We start from the raw sequence: 17,856 nt of genomic DNA on the forward strand, positions 1-17,856 counted from the left end.
TTCTATATCAGAGTTACAGTTTTCAGTGGAATGGGGGGAGGGGTTGGTTAAAGTATGCAGATCATTATTTGACGTATTCCTGCGACCAAAATATCATTTTATATTAAATAAAGTAGTGTATTGCCAAATATGAAGTCAAAAAGAACTTTTTTTTTACTATTTACCTGATTTCCACCTCTGAGGGGTTGATAAGCATAACTTCTTGATAAACAAATCTTTAATCGAGATCAAAACTTCAGATCAATCAGTTAAAAAAAAGGAACGTTTAGAACTCAGATAAATTAATCACAAAAACATATTGATTTTAAAGCAAAACCTAAAGCTAATTAATTTCCTTACACGTATCGTCCTCATCCTGTCTTGCTGCAGGGTTAGCACATAACGTTTCTGTACACTCCCTTCAGGGTAAACCGTTCTGACGACAGCTGCATCTGTGAGATTCGTGCCCGCTGGTGCAATGACACCGCACTATCTTCAGCAGAGTTGTGCTGGTGAAGCGCCTGTAATAATGTCAGACCGTCACTCGTTTTTATATTTCTTATTAACGTTTTTTCGATCACCAAATCAGGAGAAAATGTCGTCCAGTAGTTGTCAGTTCTCTAGATTAGCAGGTATTCCTGTAACATTGTGTACTGTTGTGGGTTGTCCTTGTTTAACTGAAAAATCAACTGCAGGAACAGCCAAGTAGACTTTGAATTGACTTTTCTAAAGTCCTGATTCAGCCCTAAGGAAGCTAATGGCTCCTAGCAAACTGATGCGGGTGTGAAATCCGCTTAGGAGAACAATAGCATTTATTGACGCACTTCTGGCTTGCTCTGTATCAACGATACATTTTGCCTTCCAATAAAGTACAAAATTCTAGTAAAAACAAAAACTTTCCAAAAAGGAAAAACTCTAGTCAAAGGGAATGACTAGAGTTTTTCCAGCTCGATTAGCGCGCTCGTTAGCATGCATATGTGTAGAATAAACACAGGAAATATAGGTGGGTTGTGGCTCATCATTGGTCAAAAATGAATATTCGACTTTCCCGGATGAGGTAGCTTTTGGTGTATTGATCACAGAAAGGTCGAACAGCTCTTGTATGAGCTTTTCAAAAATCCAGAGGTGCGCCGGAGTGTTTCAACCTTCCATTCATTGTCATGAGTGTCACTACTGCTTGTCAAACAAACAAAAGTCCTTGGTTGCGACGCGGCGGTTTTTTCGTAAGTGTAGAATGGCACGGTGCCGATTGACTTTAACTCATCTTACTTCTTTTCTTGGTACTAAAAGCTCCGTTGTCGGCAACTCAGGTGTAGACACGTCAATAATTCCCATTCCATGAAAAGTATTCAGGCCGTCGATAGGAGTAATATCACGATCGACGTTGTCTCTTAAATATCTTTCAAATTTTTTGCTTCAAAGTGCGAAAAGCAGAAGCCAAGATTGTGGCAGTGTGTCAATTCAAAACCGGGATGAAGAATGGTGATGCAGCTGCGGAGTCAGTCCTATTTGTATAGGAGACATTAAACACCGTGTTCTGTATTCCTGCATTATAGCCTGTCCAGTGGAAGATATTAGAAGAGGTGAGCCGACCCCTATTGATGAAAGCAGTAGACAAAGAGATGGACACACAAAGTTCAAACACTTCTTTCCGGAGGTACTTGATTACGTAGAATCAAGTTTTTTACTTTTGTTTCGGATTCGCAACCATTCATTTCATAGGAAACGATCAAAAATGCGACAACCTCTTAATTTCAAGTTTTAACTCCTCTCCCCCTCCTTTTAGGGTGGAAATGGGCATAAAAGTGAGGAAAAATGGAAACCCGAATTCAAATCTGGAGTCAACCTGCTTTATTTGATAGGAAACGACTATTTGAACTCTTAAATATTTATAGGAAAAAAAATCGATTTTCTCTCTTATTTCCCCCTTCAAGGGCAAATTCGGGACTCTAGTGCAAGGGGGGGTCTTGTTGGATTTTTTTGGTGTAATTCAGCTGTTTCATTTTTTTCTGCTTGACGAATCATAATTTATTGCTAGACTTACTTTCGGGTGTAATGAAAAATTTGTTTTAAGAATAACTTCCATATTACAGTAAGAAAGAATCAAAATGCTACTAAACGGATACCAACGGTAGTATAAAAAAGGCAGCATATGATTGAAGGTTGGAATTCTCTATTGTCAGGATTAGGTCATTATCTCCCTTAACCAAGCTTCACGTTCAGTTAATTTAGGTTATTCAAGATTGGAAAGTATAGGTGTGCCTTATCTTGCAATTTAAACATGGGAATGAGAATGAGTTTTATACTCTTAACCTACCTGTACACATTTATCTTCATTTTTTTTTTTTTTTTTTTTTTTTTTTTTTTTTTTTTTTTTTTTTTTTTTTTTTTTTTTTGTAAGATGGTAAAAATAGAAATGAATTTTCAGCAAAAAAGTGGTTCTGAGACCCAAGGAAAAAAACAAAATGGATTTCCAAGACTAGTGAAAACACGAGGAAAGGATGAAGCAATCGAAACTTTTACCTGTTTAAAACAGTTTCAGTGAGCGCAGTTAAAATAAGAAAGAGGCTAGTCGAGAAGTTGCAAAAGAGAATACGAAAAATAATCGTAGAATGCAAAATAAAATCAAACCAATTGCTCTGTTGCTGTGCCCGAAAACCCCATCTAGTTGCAAAATAAATAATTCCAACTACTTCTGTCGCATCCAGAAGACAAGTAAAGCTAAAAAAAAAAGAAGAAATTAATTCTTTTGATAAATAATCATATTGCTTGAATCTGAAGCAGATTTTTTCTTAGATATTGAATTTGAGTGCCTTTATTTCTAGTATCTGTTTATTCCCTTTTTTTTATGAATTTCCCCTTTGTATGAAACTACTGTTGTAGAATTAAATAAAGAGTCCTCAATCTGCACAAAATAATTGAAGGGATTAAATATGTGCTCGCAAACCAAGCTTCATTATTGTATTTCAACAGTTTTTTTTTTTTTTTTTTTTTTTTTTTTTTTTTTTTTTTTTTTTTTTTTTTTTTTTTTTTTTTTTTTTAGCTTTTCATTAACACATGGGATATACGGTTTTGCAGTTACCACACCTCGATGAGTTTAACCTATTCTGTGGGATATTTTTACTGCCACATCTTTTAGGGTATAAGATGAGGGTAAAGACAGGATCCAATATTTAAAGAGTGATAGAAACCTAATTGCTATGGTCGGGTGATTCTGGGTTTCAAAAGGGCAGAAGTTTAGCTGTTTCTGTGATGCACTTCGCGAAGTCACAAATCACTCGTGTAATTGTAATTTTAAACACATTTGGCCCAGTTAAGGCAGAGCCCCAGTAGACATGGTGTCCGGGACTGTTAACCCAAAAGGTCAGCAAAAGTCTTGGCTGTGTCTTGGTGTTTTTTGAAATATTATCGCTAATGGATCTTTGGGAAAGCTCACCTTATGACGCCCCTCCCGTCGCTCAAGATCAAAATCATAATTCTCGGAACCAACGAGTGTATATAATTGGTTGTTCTACATGTTAGCATAAAAAAATTGTGATAAATATTAATTTTTCTGAAATTAGACTAAACGTTAGATCCAAGGAGTATTTTACTGTTTTAATGTTAAGCAGTTACGACTGGTAGTTTTTTTTAGAAGAAGTGGCACCAGACGCCAATTAAGGGGATTTCTCTTCTATATGCTGTTGCTTCTAAACCCATAATTTGTAAATGACTAGTATGTTAAAGTTGTCAAGCATATAAATGCTGATCCTCATCAGTGATTAACTTTTTCAACCAATGTGAATCGGCTGGTCTTTTTTGATGTTAATTTTGCAAAATTTCAGGGCAAAGGCAGGAAAGAAGATATTGACCGTCGAGTAGACCAATTGCGTGACCAAATTGACTCGACCACGTCGGAATACGAAAAAGAAAAGTTGCAAGAACGTTTAGCAAGGCTTGCATCTGGTGTGGCTGTTTTGAAAGTGGGTGGTTCCAGTGAGGTTGAAGTAGGAGAAAAGAAAGACCGGGTTAATGATGCACTCTGTGCCACGCGTGCTGCTGTTGAGGAAGGCATTGTTCCAGGTGGTGGCACTGCTCTTCTTCGATGTCTTCCTGCCTTAGATAAAATTAACCCTGCTAATGAAGATCAAAAAGTTGGTATGTGCTAATTTCTTTAAGTTTAGCTTCTTTAGAATTGGGTGTCTTATTTTTCTGTATTCTCCGCAATTCATTGTCATGCAATACTGTCTATCCTTTTTTATCTTTTCTTCTACAGATGAATGGGTCAAGCGCATCAGGGATTTAAAGGTTACTAAAACTAAACTTATGATTATTTGTTTTTATAAATTTGCCAAACCAGCGATAAGTTTTTGTTAGTAATTTCCCCGTAATAGTTGTCTTTGTGCAAAGTCATAGTGATAAATAATCTGAAGGCACAATTTGGTCACGAAAAGTAAAGAACTAATTCAAAACTTAAAACGGAACAGAAATTGATTTTTAGACGTCAAACTTTAAACGAATATTGCAGTTAATATTGTGTCCAACTTAAATATAATTCGCACGAATAATGATGATAATACCCCCTCCCCCACTCGAACATATCAAATAGAGTATCATTTGAGTTATAATGGAAAGTAAATAGATTGCTTTAATTAAAAGTTTTCTGTAGCTAGTTGATTTTCTATAAATTGAAAGTAGATTTAAAGAAAGAAAACACAATAAAATTAGTTGCATGTTAGACTGATCAACCTGTAATAAGTAGAGTTTTTTTTAACGGCTTATAAAATTAATATTCATTTTTTTTTTTCAATGCCAATGATTAATTGTAGAAACGTGTGGCAGTAGTTGTGGCTGGGGTAGCCCTCATAGGTGTTATTGTGCTTGGAAAAGTGGTAACAAGAACAGTAATTATAGCACTTGGTATTAACCAAGTGACATATAGCGATCGCAAATTCTGTCGGTCTGTCTGTCCCGGTTTTGCTACTTTAGGCGCTTCCAGGTAAGCTAGGACGATGAAATTTGGCAGGCGTATCAGGAACCAAATTAGATTAAATTAGAGATTGTCGTTTCCCAGATTCGACCATCTGGGGGGAGTAGGGGGACGGTTAAATGGGAAAAATTAGAAAAATGAGGTATTTTTAACTTACGAACGGGTGATCAGATCTTAATGAAATTTGATGTTGGGAAGGATATCGTGTCTCGGAGCTCTTATTTTAAATCCCGACCGGATCAGGTGACATTGGGGGGAGGTGTGGTGGAGAACCTAAAATCGTGGAAAACGCTTATAGTGGAAGGATCGGGATGAAACTTGGTGGGAAAAATAAGCACAAGTCCTAGATACGTGATTGACAAAACCGGAACGGATCCGCTCTATTTGGGGGAGTTGGGGGGAGGGTTAATTCTGAAAAATAAGATATTTTTAACTTATGAAGGAGCGATCGGATCTTATTGAAATTTAATGTTTCGAAGGATATAGTGTCTCAGAGCCTTATTTTAAATCCCGACCGTACCCGGTGACATTGGGGGGAGTTAGGGGTGGGGGGCTAAAATCTTGGAAAACACTTAGAGCCGAGGGATCGCGATGAAACTTGGTGGGGAAAATAATCACAAGTCCTCGAGACGTGGTTTACATAACCGGAACCGATCCGCTTTCTTTGGGGGGGGGGGGTAAATTCTGAAAATGAGAAAAATGAGGTATTTGTAACTTACGGACGGGTGATCAGATCTTAATGAAATTTGATGTTTGGAAGGAAATCTTGTCTCAGAGCTCTTATTTTAAATCTCGATTGGATCCGGTGAAATTGGGGGGAGTTGGGGTGAAGGAACCTAAAATTTTGGAAAACGCTTAGAGTGGAGGGATCGAGATGAAACTTTATGGGAAAAATAAGCACAAGTCCTAGATACGTGATTGACATAACCGAAACGGATCCGCTCTCTTTGGGGGAGTTGGGGGAAGGGTTAATTGTAAAACATAAAAAAATGAGGTATTTTTAACTTACGAAGAAATGATCAGATCTTTGTGAAATTTTATATTTAGAAGGACCTCGTAACTCAGATCTCTTATTTTAAATCCCGACCCGATCCAGTGTCATTGTGGGGGGGGAGGGATCTTGGAAAACTAGATCAGGATGAAACTTGGTGGGAAGAATAAGCACAAGTCAAGATAGTGACTGACATCACCGGACCGTATCAGCTCTCTTTGGTGGAGTTGGGGGGGGGGAATAATTCGGAAAAATTAGAAAAAATGAGGTATTTGTAACTTACCAACGGGTGATCAGATCTTAATGAAATTTGAATTTTAGAAGGATCTTGTGCTTTAGAACTCTCATTTTAAATCCCGATCAGATCCAGGGACATTGGGGGGGGGAGTTGGAGGGGGAAACCGGAAATCTTGGAAAACGCCTAAAGTGGAGAGATCGGGATGAAACTTGATGGGAAGAATAAGCACAAGCTATAGATACGTCATTTACATAATTGGAAGGATCCGTTCTCTATGGGGGGGGGGCTGCGGGTTGTTAATTTGGAAAAATTGAAGAGTTTTTAACTAGAGAACGTGTGATCGGATCTTAATGGAATTTGATATTTAGAAGTAACTCATGTCTCAGAGCTCCTATTTCAAATACCGACCAGATCTGTTGAGATTTGGGGAAGTTGGAGGGGGAAACCGGGAATCTTGGAAAACGCTTATAAATGTCGTAGGTTTGTGATTGACGTAACCGGACTGGATCCAAGCTCTTAGCTCCTGTTATGGTCGTATTTGTAGGAATAGCTGTAAAAAAGAAAGGTTGTAGTAATCCTGGTCAGGATGATAGCTGTAGAGAAGTTTTAGGGGAAGTGGTGGTAGAAGTTTCGCTGTAGATGCTTACATGGTTAGAGGGCTGGATGCTTTCTGCAGAGTAAATACTGTATTTTTGTTGTGAATATTTTATCTGTAGTGCTGAATTTCGTCGAATTTAATATTTTTATTTAATTTATTGATGGAGGCACTTTAGTTAGTACGGCCATCTAAGGGAACTCCCATCCGTATAGTCACTAAGAAAATAGTAAAAGATCTCACCATATGCAACCAAATGCCTTCGTTTGGGCTATATCTTGAAAAATTTATAAAGGGTGTTCTTAAGGAACCCTTCATGCTAGCTTTCGACGGAAATAAACCTCGGTTTGTGATATGTGCTCTTGATGTGTTTTGGTCTCACGCAGTTATCTGTTCACTTAGAATTTGCAGTTTAATACTCCCTGAACAACCATGAGTACAAATGTAAGCAATAGGTCTGTGCTTATGAGATCTTTTATTTGAGAGGGGGGCTTGAATGTCAAGATCGTGCTTTGAGCTCTCCAATTGTAAAAACTAAGGAATATTTCCGTACTAATGGCAATGCAAATTGGAGATAATACTAAATTTGTAGGCTGTATGCGGTTCTTTGGTCCATATTACTATTTTAACCCCATACTTTTAATTCATAACATCGTGAACTGTTTTCGATCTACCATGTCTTAAATAGGTCATTGCTGTGTTTTGTTTTAAGGACGGCTCTTTGATCATTTCAGACAGTTCCCTAAATGATTCTTTTACGATCATGAGTCGAGATAAGTCCCCTGTGATATGCCTATAATGGTTTGAGTGAGGCTCTGGCCCTACTTCAGGCATTTCTGTTATTTAGACGAAAGAATATTTCAACTCAGGGAAAGTCGAGGTGGAGTTAGTTTTTCCACCATTATGTTTGAGTAATTCTTGAAGGATCCTGATTCTAAAAAGTTACGGCGCGCTCATCATTCTTCTAGATACCGAAAAAATACATTCCGTGTTAACTTGCGAAATGATCCCTGAATAATGACAAGTCAAGAAATATGTTTTAGGTCTGTATGAAGTTCGGCGGAGGAGGGGCTCTCTGCTTCAGAATTCAGCGAGTGCGTAGGTCAAAATATTTACATGACCCTGATTACAACGCGCAACAGAACGCTAATATTTTAACTGAAATATATTTCAGATATAAAATGTCTTCCTGTTTTTTATGGCACTTGGTATTGACCAAGTGACATATAGCAATCGCCAATTCTGTCGGTCTGTCTGTCGGTCCCGGTTTTGCTACTTTAGGCACTTCCAAGTAAGCTAGGACGATGAAATTTGGCAGGCGTATCAGGGACGGGACCAGCTTAAATTAGAAATAGTCGTTTTCCCAATTTGACCATCTGGGGGGCAGTGGGGGGCCAGTTAATTCGGAAAAAATAGAAAAATTGAAGTATTTTTAACTTACGAACTGTTGATCAGATCTTAATGAAATTTGGTGTTTGGAAGGATATCGTGTCTCAGAGCTGTTATTTTAAATCCCGACCGGACCTGGTGACATTGGGGGGGGGATATGGGAGGGGGAAATTTAAAATCTTGGAAAACACTTAGAGTGGAGGGATCGGGATGAAACTTGGTGGGAAAAATAAGCACAAGTCCTAGATACATGATTGACATAACCGGGACGGATCCGCTCTCTTTGGGGTGGTTGGGAGGGGGGGGGGGGGTAATTCTGAAAAATTAAAAAAATGAGGTATTTTTAACTTACGAACGGGTGATCGGATCTCAATGAAATTTGATATTTAGAAGGATATGGTGTCTTAGAGCTCTTGTTTTAAATCCCGACCAGATCTGGTGACATTGGGGGGGGGGAGTTGGAAGGGGGAAACCTAAAACTTGGAAAAAACTTAGAGTGGAGGGATCGGGATGAAACTTGGTGGGAATATTAAGCACAAGTCCTAGATACATGATTGACATAACCGGAACGGATCCGCTCTCTTTGGGGCAGTGGGGGGGGGGGGGTAATTCTGAAAAATTAGAAAAAAGAGGTATTTTTAAATTACGAACGGGTGATCGGATCTCAATGAAATTTGATATTTAGAAGGTTATCGTGTCTCAAAGCTCTTATTTTAAATCCTGACCGGATCTGGTGACATTGGGGGAAGTTTAGGGTGGGGAACCTAAAATCATGGAAAACGCTTAGATTGGAGGGATCGGGATGAAACATAGTGGAAAAAATAAGAGCAGAAGTCTTACATACGTGATTTACATAATTGGAACGGATCTGCTCTATTGGGGGGGGGGGGCTAATTCTGAAAAATAAGAAAAAATTACGTATTTTTAACTTACGAAGGAGTGATCGGATCTTCATGAAACTTCATATTTAGAAGGACCTCGTAACTCAGATCTCTTATTTTATATCTCAACCGGATCAAGCGTAATTTGGTGGGGGGCAGTTGGGGGGACCGGAAATCTTAGAAAATACTTGAAGCGGTGAGATCAGGATAAAACTGGATGGGAAGGATAGAAACCTGTCTAAGATGCGTGACTGACATAACCGGACCGGATATGCTCTCTTTGGAATTGGGGGGGGGATAATTTTGAAAATTGAGGTATTTGTAACTTACGAATGGGTGACCAGATCTTAATGAAATTTGATATTTAGAAGGATATTGTGCTTTAAAGTTCTAATTTTAAATTCCTACCAGATCCTGTGACATTGGGGGGAGTTGGAGGGGGAAACCAGAATTCTTGGAAAACGTGAAAATTGGGGTATTTTTATCTTACGAATAGATGATCGGATCTTGATGAAACTTGATTTTTACAAGGAATTCATGTCTCAGAGCTTGGGAGTTGGAGGGGGAAATCTTGGAAAAACACTTGGAGTGGAGGAATCGGGATGAAGCTTGGTGGATAGAATTAACAAATGTCCTTGATACGTGATTGATAGAATCGTACTGGATTCGCTCTCTTTGGGGGAGTTGGGGGGAGGGGTTCAGTGATTTGGCGAGTTTGGTGCTTCTGGACGTGCTAGGACGATTAAAATTGGTAGGCGTGTCAGGGACCTGAACAGTTTGACTTGGTAAGTCATTTTCCCAGATTCGACCATCTGGGGCTAAAGGGAGAGGAAAAATTAGAAAAAATTAGGTATTTATAACTTACGAGTGGGTGATCGGATCTTAATGAATTTTGATATCTAGAAGGACATCGTGACTCAGAGCTCTTATTTTAAATCCTGACCGGCATTAAGCCTTTTATTTTCCTTTTTAAATCAATCTATCGATTCATAGAATTTTGTTAGAGCTCGTACCATATGATCTCTTGGCTCTTAGCTCTTCTCGCCTCGTCACAATTGCCATATGAGCTCTTAGCTTTTTTTTTTTTTTTTTTTTTTTTTTTTTTACAGTTTACTACGAGCACGGCTCGTAAAATTCTTGTTCTGTTTCCGACCAGGTGCTTGAGCCATTGGTTCGAATCTTCTGTTTAGTAATTTTCTGTAGCTATTACTCTATGAATTATGCGAAATCTATGTAAAAGCTGTTCATATTTTTGAAAATTAGGCGTTATAAAAATGTCCTCCCTTACAGAGCACATTGCGCTTTTTAGATTTTGCATAGCTTTATTCGTAAGGATAGCATAATTTTAAAGTTTGTATATTTGGACATGAAAACAAAATAAACAGTTCTTCCATGTTTTCATGGTCTTATTTATTTTACTTCAAGCATATGTAATTACATTATGATTGTTCAAGAATCAAACAGTATATACAGTAGAAGTGTATTTGATTTTTTTTTTTTGGGGGGGGGGGTGGGGGTGGAATTGCCAGATAAAATAAAATATCTATACTTGGTGTGTTTGCAATCAGGACAAATTTACAACAACTAAATTTTGTTTTCAGTACTTATTTGAATTAATTCGTAGTCTTTATTCGTCTTGTTTTATCCTCAGAATCTGGTTATTTGAATTAAATAAAAAAAACAAGTTTTTTTAACTGAAAGTAAGGAGCGACATTAAAACTTAAAACGAACAGAAATTACTTCGTATATGAAAGAGGCTGCTTCCTCATCAACGCCCCGCTCTTTACGCTAAAGTTTGACTCTTTCTCTCAATTCTTCTTTTTAAAACAGTAAAAAACTTTAGCGTAAAGAGCGGGGCGTTGATGAGGAAGCAGCCTCTTTCATATACGAAGTAATTTCTGTTCGTTTTAAGTTTTAATGTCGCTCCTTACTTTCAGTTAAAAAAACTTGTTTTTTTTATTTAATTTCTGAACGTTTTTGAATCAATGCATGTTTTGATTTTGGCTCTCCGCAGAGGAATAATCAAAACGAAATTTGCATATTTTTTTTTGGCTCAATGGCTTTCTCATAATTTTGATCAAATGATTTTGATAAAAAAAGAGCGGGGGACGAAGCCTAGTTGCCCCCCGATTTTTTGGTTAATTAAAAAGGCAACTAGAACTTTTAATTTTTTACGAATCTTTTTATTGGTAAAAGATTTACGTAACTTATAAATTAGCTTACGTAAAGAACTTTTGTATTCTCATGTTTTTATTACATATATGAGGGGATTCGCCCCATCGTCAGTACCTCGCTCTTTACACTAAAGCTTAAATTTTATCCCAATTCATTAAGAATGACCCCCTGAATCACAAAAGCCGTAGAATAAGTAGTTGAAATTACTGAAAATACTTTAGCGTAAAGAGCGAGGTATTAGAAGGAGGTGAGCCCCTCATATGGGTAATAATTTCTGTTTGTTTTAAGTTTTATTGCTGTTCCTTACTTCCAGCTGAAAAAGCTTTTTCACTTTTATTTTTAATTATTTTTTTTTAAATAATGCTAGTAAATCCTGCTCTCCATGGAAATTTTCTTCTCCCATTACAAATTCTCGAAGGAAAGTTCCCCCAGCATATCCCCCTCTTCTCAACCCCTCCCCCAAACCAAAAAAAATCCTCCTGAAAACGCCTGTATACTTCCCAATAACCATTACTATATGCAAGCACAGGTCAAAGTTTGTAACTTGTTGCCCCTCCCACGGGGACTGTGGGGGAGTAAGTCGTCCCCAAAGACATAGTTATAAGGTTTTTCGACTACGCTGAATAAAATGGCTATCTCAGAATTTTGATCCGTTGACCTTGGGAAAATAATTAGCGTGGGAGGGGGCCTAGGTGCCCTCCAATTTTTTTGGTCACTTAAAAAGGGCACTTGAACTTTTCTTTCCGTTAGGATGAGCCCTCTTGCAACATTCTAGGACAACTGGGTCGACACGATCACCCCTGGGAAAAAAAAAAAAAAAAAAAAAAAAAAACAAATAAACACGCATCCGTGATCTGCCTTCTGGCAAAAAATGCAAAATTCCACATTTTTGTAGATAGGAGCTCGAAACTTCTACAGTAGGGTTCTCTGATACGCTGAATCTGATGGTGTGATTTTCGTTAAGATTCTATGACTTTTAGGGGGCGTTTCCCCCTATTTTCTAAAATAACGCAAATGTTCTCAGGCTCGTAACTTTTGATGGGTAAGACTAAACTTGATGAAACTTATATATTTAAAACCAGCATTAAAATGCGATTCTTTTGATGTAGCTATTGGTATCAAAATTCCATTTTTTAGAGTTTTGGTTACTATTGAGCCGGGTCGCTCCTTACTACAGTTCGTTACCACGAACTGTTTGATTAATTCGTAGTCTTTATTCGTCTTGTTTTATCCTCAGAATCTGGTTTGTGACTCTTGCTCGTATTCAACATGATAAGGACAATTTCTCATTTTGGGTTCCTTACAATCCTTACAAAATTGTTGAGTTCTGAATCCGACTTCATCGGGGGAGTTTTTTTTTTGTTTTTGTTTCAACCTCTGTTTGAATTGCGCTTTCAAAAAATAACAAACTTTTACATTCTGAAGATTATTTACTAAGGAAAACAAAGTTGGAAAAAGTATTTCGTATCGATGCAATGACATTTAGGATATCCATAATTGTTTGGTTCTGATTGACCAAATAGGTAAAGAAAACATATGTCAAAAGTTCGAAGGACTTGTGTACAATAAGTCATCAGACTGAACAAGTTTTGTCTGAAAACATCGGCTATGATCTCTTCTGCAACAAGAATATCTTTTTAGCTGTGAATATGTATTTAGGTTAACATCTATTTTTTTTATATAGGCATTGAAATTATTCGACGATCTCTGAAAATGCCCTGTATGACCATCGCCAAGAATGCAGGAGTTGATGCTTCTGTCGTTGTCTCCAAAATTCTAGAATCACCCGAAGAAGTTGGCTATGATGCTATGCTTGGTGAATATGTTAACATGATTGAAAGAGGGATAATTGACCCCACTAAGGTAAACTCTTAATTAAATTTCTATTTCAAGCTGTACCTGCAATATATTCCCTTCGTGCCTTAATTAGGATGCGGTGGTTCAAATCGCGTTATGTGACACTTTTCTTATTGTTGGCAAAATTATGCTACATGTCCCCTCAAGACAAGTCAGTTTTTTCTAATGAAGCATGCTGCTTTCTCCTATCTTCTTTGATCATCGATCTAGGAGTTTGCGTTGTCATTCACCTTGCTTTACGCATAGTCTGGTGTTGATAGAAAAAAGAAAATTTTGTCCAACTTCGTGTGCATGCAGTAGCCAAAACTCGTTTTTCGGTTTTTCCACTCGCCTGTAAAATGGGATCTGTAATGTAGCACCTATTTAGTTACGGCCACATTATTCCTGAATAGAAAATACTAGGTATTATGGGCCTGAGCAGATGTCTGTTAGTTGCACTGCCAGGGGTGGCGATATGTCTTTTACTGTATTTTTTTTTTGAGGGGACAGTTGGTTGTTTTCGATCTTATTGCCACTCGGAATTCTACTTGTAAAAGAAAAAGTAAAGTAGTTTGGCAAGTATTTTATATTATTTGTTCGATTTATTTATCAAATGTTTACCGGTAATCAATTGCACAAATTCTGTCTTGTGCGATTTCTTAGCTTAAAGTGCTTGCAAGTTGGTGTTTTGGATAACAAAAAGTCCCATGCCAAAAAGAACTCAGATACGGCTTTACTGAAGTGTACTCTTGACAGTGAAATTCAAATCAGGAAAGATGTCCCCCATATGATCACCCCGTTTGTTGCGCGAACTGCAATTCGAAATAAGTCTCTTTGTTCTACTGATTCATTGGTCCTTCTCTAAATAATTTAAATGAATATAATGAACGGCTTCTTATTGTATTGTATCAGATTAACGACGCTTCTTGACTACTAAGGTCCCTGCGTCGGCCCTGCAGTGCATTGCTGCAGCATGATTCGATCTCTGGGTCCCGTATTACCAAGCTAAGGTCAAACCCACTGCGCCACCACAGGACTGAGCGGCTTGTCTCTTCTTCAAATTAAGTTATTAGCAAAATTGCAGTGATGTGTGAGTTTCTGAAAAAATTTAAATGCTATGTTCGCAATTAGATCGCTTGCTCGCCTATTCTTCAGTATAGTTTCCTTACAAGTTTACATGATATATTTATCATTCCTGCGAGCTCCTCCAGTGGGGTGTATGTGAACTTTTTGTATGTATTTTGCTCATTTAGTTTATGCCTACAGATTGTATTGAATTAAGTCTTTTAAATTAAAGGGTTACGTTCGCCAGTCATAGAAAGACTGCGATTTTGGTATCGTAAATGAAAGTAGTCCAATCTACTATTTATTTTTTTATTCTTGGGGAGGTTCCCAGAATAATAATATTTAGCTAATGGCTCTTCTTTTAAAGTTGACGAGAATGAAAAGAAACTTTGGAGAGCTCTAAAATCATATATTTGGCCTTTATTTGGGCCCGGGAATCCTATAAAAATAGGACAGAACCTATAATTGAATGAAATAAAATAAATCAAGTTTTTTTAACTGCAAGTAAGGAGCGACATTAAACTTCAAACGAACAGAAATTATTCCGTATATGAAAGGGGTTGTTTTCTCCTCAACGCCTCGCTCTTTACGCTAAAGTTTGACTCTTTGTCACAACTCTACTTATTAAAACAATAAAAAACGGTAGCTTTGGTTTGAGGAATTTTTTTGATAAGGAATGTGAGGAAGGAAGAAGGGAGTTTAGAAGCCTTTAGATTGTTCGGTTGATCTTGAAAAAAAGTTGCACGTTTTTAGGGACAAGCGAAGAAGATATAAAAGGCTACTAAAGCTGAAGAAGAGATGTTTAGAAGAGGAAGAGAGCCAAAAAAATGCGAAAAAATTTAGCGTGAATGATGCAACAGAGTTCTGGAAGTTAGTGAGGAAATCAACCTAAAATAGACGGTTGACTGATTCGGTCCCTCACGCTGATACCTGACCAGAATACTTAGAACAAAAGTACGAAGAAATATGCACCAAAGTGGACGAAGAGAGGTTTGGTCCGATCACTGAAACTACTGTTTAAACTGTCAGTCAATATTCCACAGATTTTGGACTCCTAATTATGTTATGTTTTAAGATCTAAAAAAGAGCCATATTTCCCCAGGGGTGATCATGTCGAACCAGTAATCGTAGAAGATTGGGAGAGGGTCCATTTAATCGAAAACCAAATCTCTTATAAGGAGCCATATAAGCCGTATGCATTACAGTGAAGCATTTGAACAGCATGAAGTTAGAAAACAATTTATAATTTCATACTATCTAGAATAACTGCAGCTAATACACTTTGCATGCCGACCCGCTTTACTTAACGTAACCTTTTTTTTTCATGGTTTTTGGAATTTGTGAATGTTACTCAGTTTGTGTTGTTTGTTATTTTAATTGTTATAATTCTTATCCTTAAACTTTGGCGTAACACTGGATTAGTACCGAGATTTTAAATTAATGAACTGTCAGAAATAGCTGGGGTTTACACCGATTGTTTTTACCATCAGTCTGAAAGTTCCTTAACCTGTTTTTCAGAATGATCTGAATTTTTCGTAAATTATTCCCTTGTTTGAGTATTCCTGTAACTTTACTTACTAGTCTTTCATACCCCTTAATTTTGAAAAAAAAAAAAAAACAAACTGGAACTACGTTACTGTCAGGAGAATTTGTTGACTTAATATTGATAAGTATAATACTATTACGTACTGGGAAACAATAAGGCATCAAAAATAAGTATGTAAAATAAAAAAAATAAGTGTGGGAAAAAATTGTCATCTAAGGTTTGGTAAAGACGCAGTTCCTGGTAGCACTTGCCCTCCTGGTAATATCCCGATGGCAATCAGTCCCTCTCACAATATTATCGACAAATTATTGCATAAAAGAACGAAAGGCAAATCTTTTTTTTTTGTGATTCGGTTTCTGCAGCTTTCTGTAAGACTAAAAAATTTTATTTACATCAAAGGTACAGCAAAAACAATTCTGATTCAATAAATTATGATTTATTAACTTGTTCTAAAAGTGAGAAATGTATTTAACGCATTGAGATAAAACAATATTTGGAAATTGCTGAATATTTCTAGAATTAGAAACAGAACAATTCGTTTTAGAAAGGTAGTTAATGGCGAATCCAGGATCTTAGTTTAGAGTGGAATTTGCCCTGTATGTCCTTTTTTGTTTACGGAACCCTTATCCCTTATGGAATGTCTTTCTCAGGAACCTTTAAACTAATGCTGTGGACCTAGTTTCTGAATATTCTGGAACTTAAGGTAAAAATAATGTCTCCTTAAGGTTAAAACAAATATTTGAAAGTGAAGAATTATGTAACATGGCCGAGATATGTCTCTTAAAAGAATAGTGATGCTTGAACATGACTGTAGCGATTTGATTTAGAATTTTGTCCATGCAAACTTTTTTTTCTGTATTTTTTTTCTATCAGGGATACTAATTTTTAATAAACGTAAAAGACAAAAGGTATATTTTTAAATCTAGATCTTAGCTTCTCTTTTCTTTAATTCTAGTATTGTTAAACGCGGTTTCATTTCATTTCAGGTTGTTCGCACTGCATTGACAGATGCATCTGGCGTTGCATCACTGTTAACAACGGCAGAAGCCGTTATTACAGAAGTTCCGAAAGAAGAAAAGGCCGATATGGGTGGAATGGGGGGCATGGGAGGTATGGGTGGAATGATGTAATCTCAGAATTGCCCCTTAGACTTATTTCAATTGTATGAATGACAAGTGCGAGTGTAGTCAATCAGCAAACTCCTTTTTTGTATTTTCATATGAAGTTATCTCTTTATAAACGGATCTTGAAACCATGAGTGATTTATTCATGTTCTATGGTCTATTATTTTGTTCTGTTCCCAAAATGATGAATGAATCGCTAGTTTTGTTGTAATTTTTTAACGAATACAGGTCTCGTTTTGTTATATTTTCTTAGTGCCTTTACTTAGAGCTTACTGAGACGAAATGAGAATCATATATTTTCCTAGAAAGGAATAGCCTTTCTAGGCTATCCCACCATCCAACTAATCACATATATTGGTGCCATACATACTTTGCAACACTTTGCATTGCCCTCTTTGATGAAATACTTAGCTAGATTATATTCTTTTGATCAGTAATCGGTTTAAGAATACAATTGTCTTAACTAATGATGGGCCTATAATTACCTAAGAATATGGGCAAGTAATAATTAGTTGGGAGTTTCTCGTATTGGACGAACATTCAAAGGGAGAGTCAAATGAAACCCTCCAAATTAGGAAGGTTTGTAAATAATTGTGGGACATGCAAACTGTCTCTAATCTCTATGGTTAAAAACGGCCTACTCACATAATGGCAATTAACTTCGTAGGATTTTTTTTTTTGTTTGCTATGGTTTCGACCTTTATGAAATAATCCTTCATCTTTACAAAGGAAGGATTCAATTAAAGAAAGTAGAAAAGGTTTCTGTTAGACAAAGTAAAAATCTGTTAGACAACTTTCAGTGATACTGAAGCAGGATCGCATCTAATTTTTTTCTTGGGGAGGGGAGGATAAAGCTCTATTTTGATGAATCATGGAGTTTTCTCTGTTGAATTTCTATCTCAGTTAGTCTTCGTTCTTTTACACTCTACTTATTTTAAGGTATGAATATTGTTTTCACTTACATGGTCTTTTAAATTAATGCTGTTTCGCTATTTTTTCAGCTTTATCCGAACAAACGGAACGCTTAAAAAATAATAATAATAATACGCCAATTTTTGTTGTTGAGAA

General features: G+C 36.9%; 1 protein-coding gene across 1 annotated transcript in view; it reads left to right on the top strand.

The window, feature by feature from the left end:
• LOC136031851 (heat shock protein 60A-like) overlaps window positions 1-17,030 on the top strand; it is a 32,484-nt gene extending 15,454 nt beyond the window's left edge. Inside the window, 4 exon segments of the mRNA XM_065711716.1 lie at window positions 3,804-4,116; window positions 12,902-13,080; window positions 16,651-16,762; window positions 16,765-17,030. Coding sequence (XP_065567788.1) covers window positions 3,804-4,116; window positions 12,902-13,080; window positions 16,651-16,762; window positions 16,765-16,832 — 672 coding nt within the window. The 3' untranslated portion in view covers window positions 16,833-17,030.
• The last annotated feature ends 826 nt before the right edge of the window (window positions 17,031-17,856 follow it).

This window comes from Artemia franciscana, chromosome 1, assembly GCF_032884065.1.
Source record: "Artemia franciscana chromosome 1, ASM3288406v1, whole genome shotgun sequence".
NCBI classification, from domain to species: Eukaryota; Metazoa; Arthropoda; class Branchiopoda; order Anostraca; family Artemiidae; genus Artemia; species Artemia franciscana.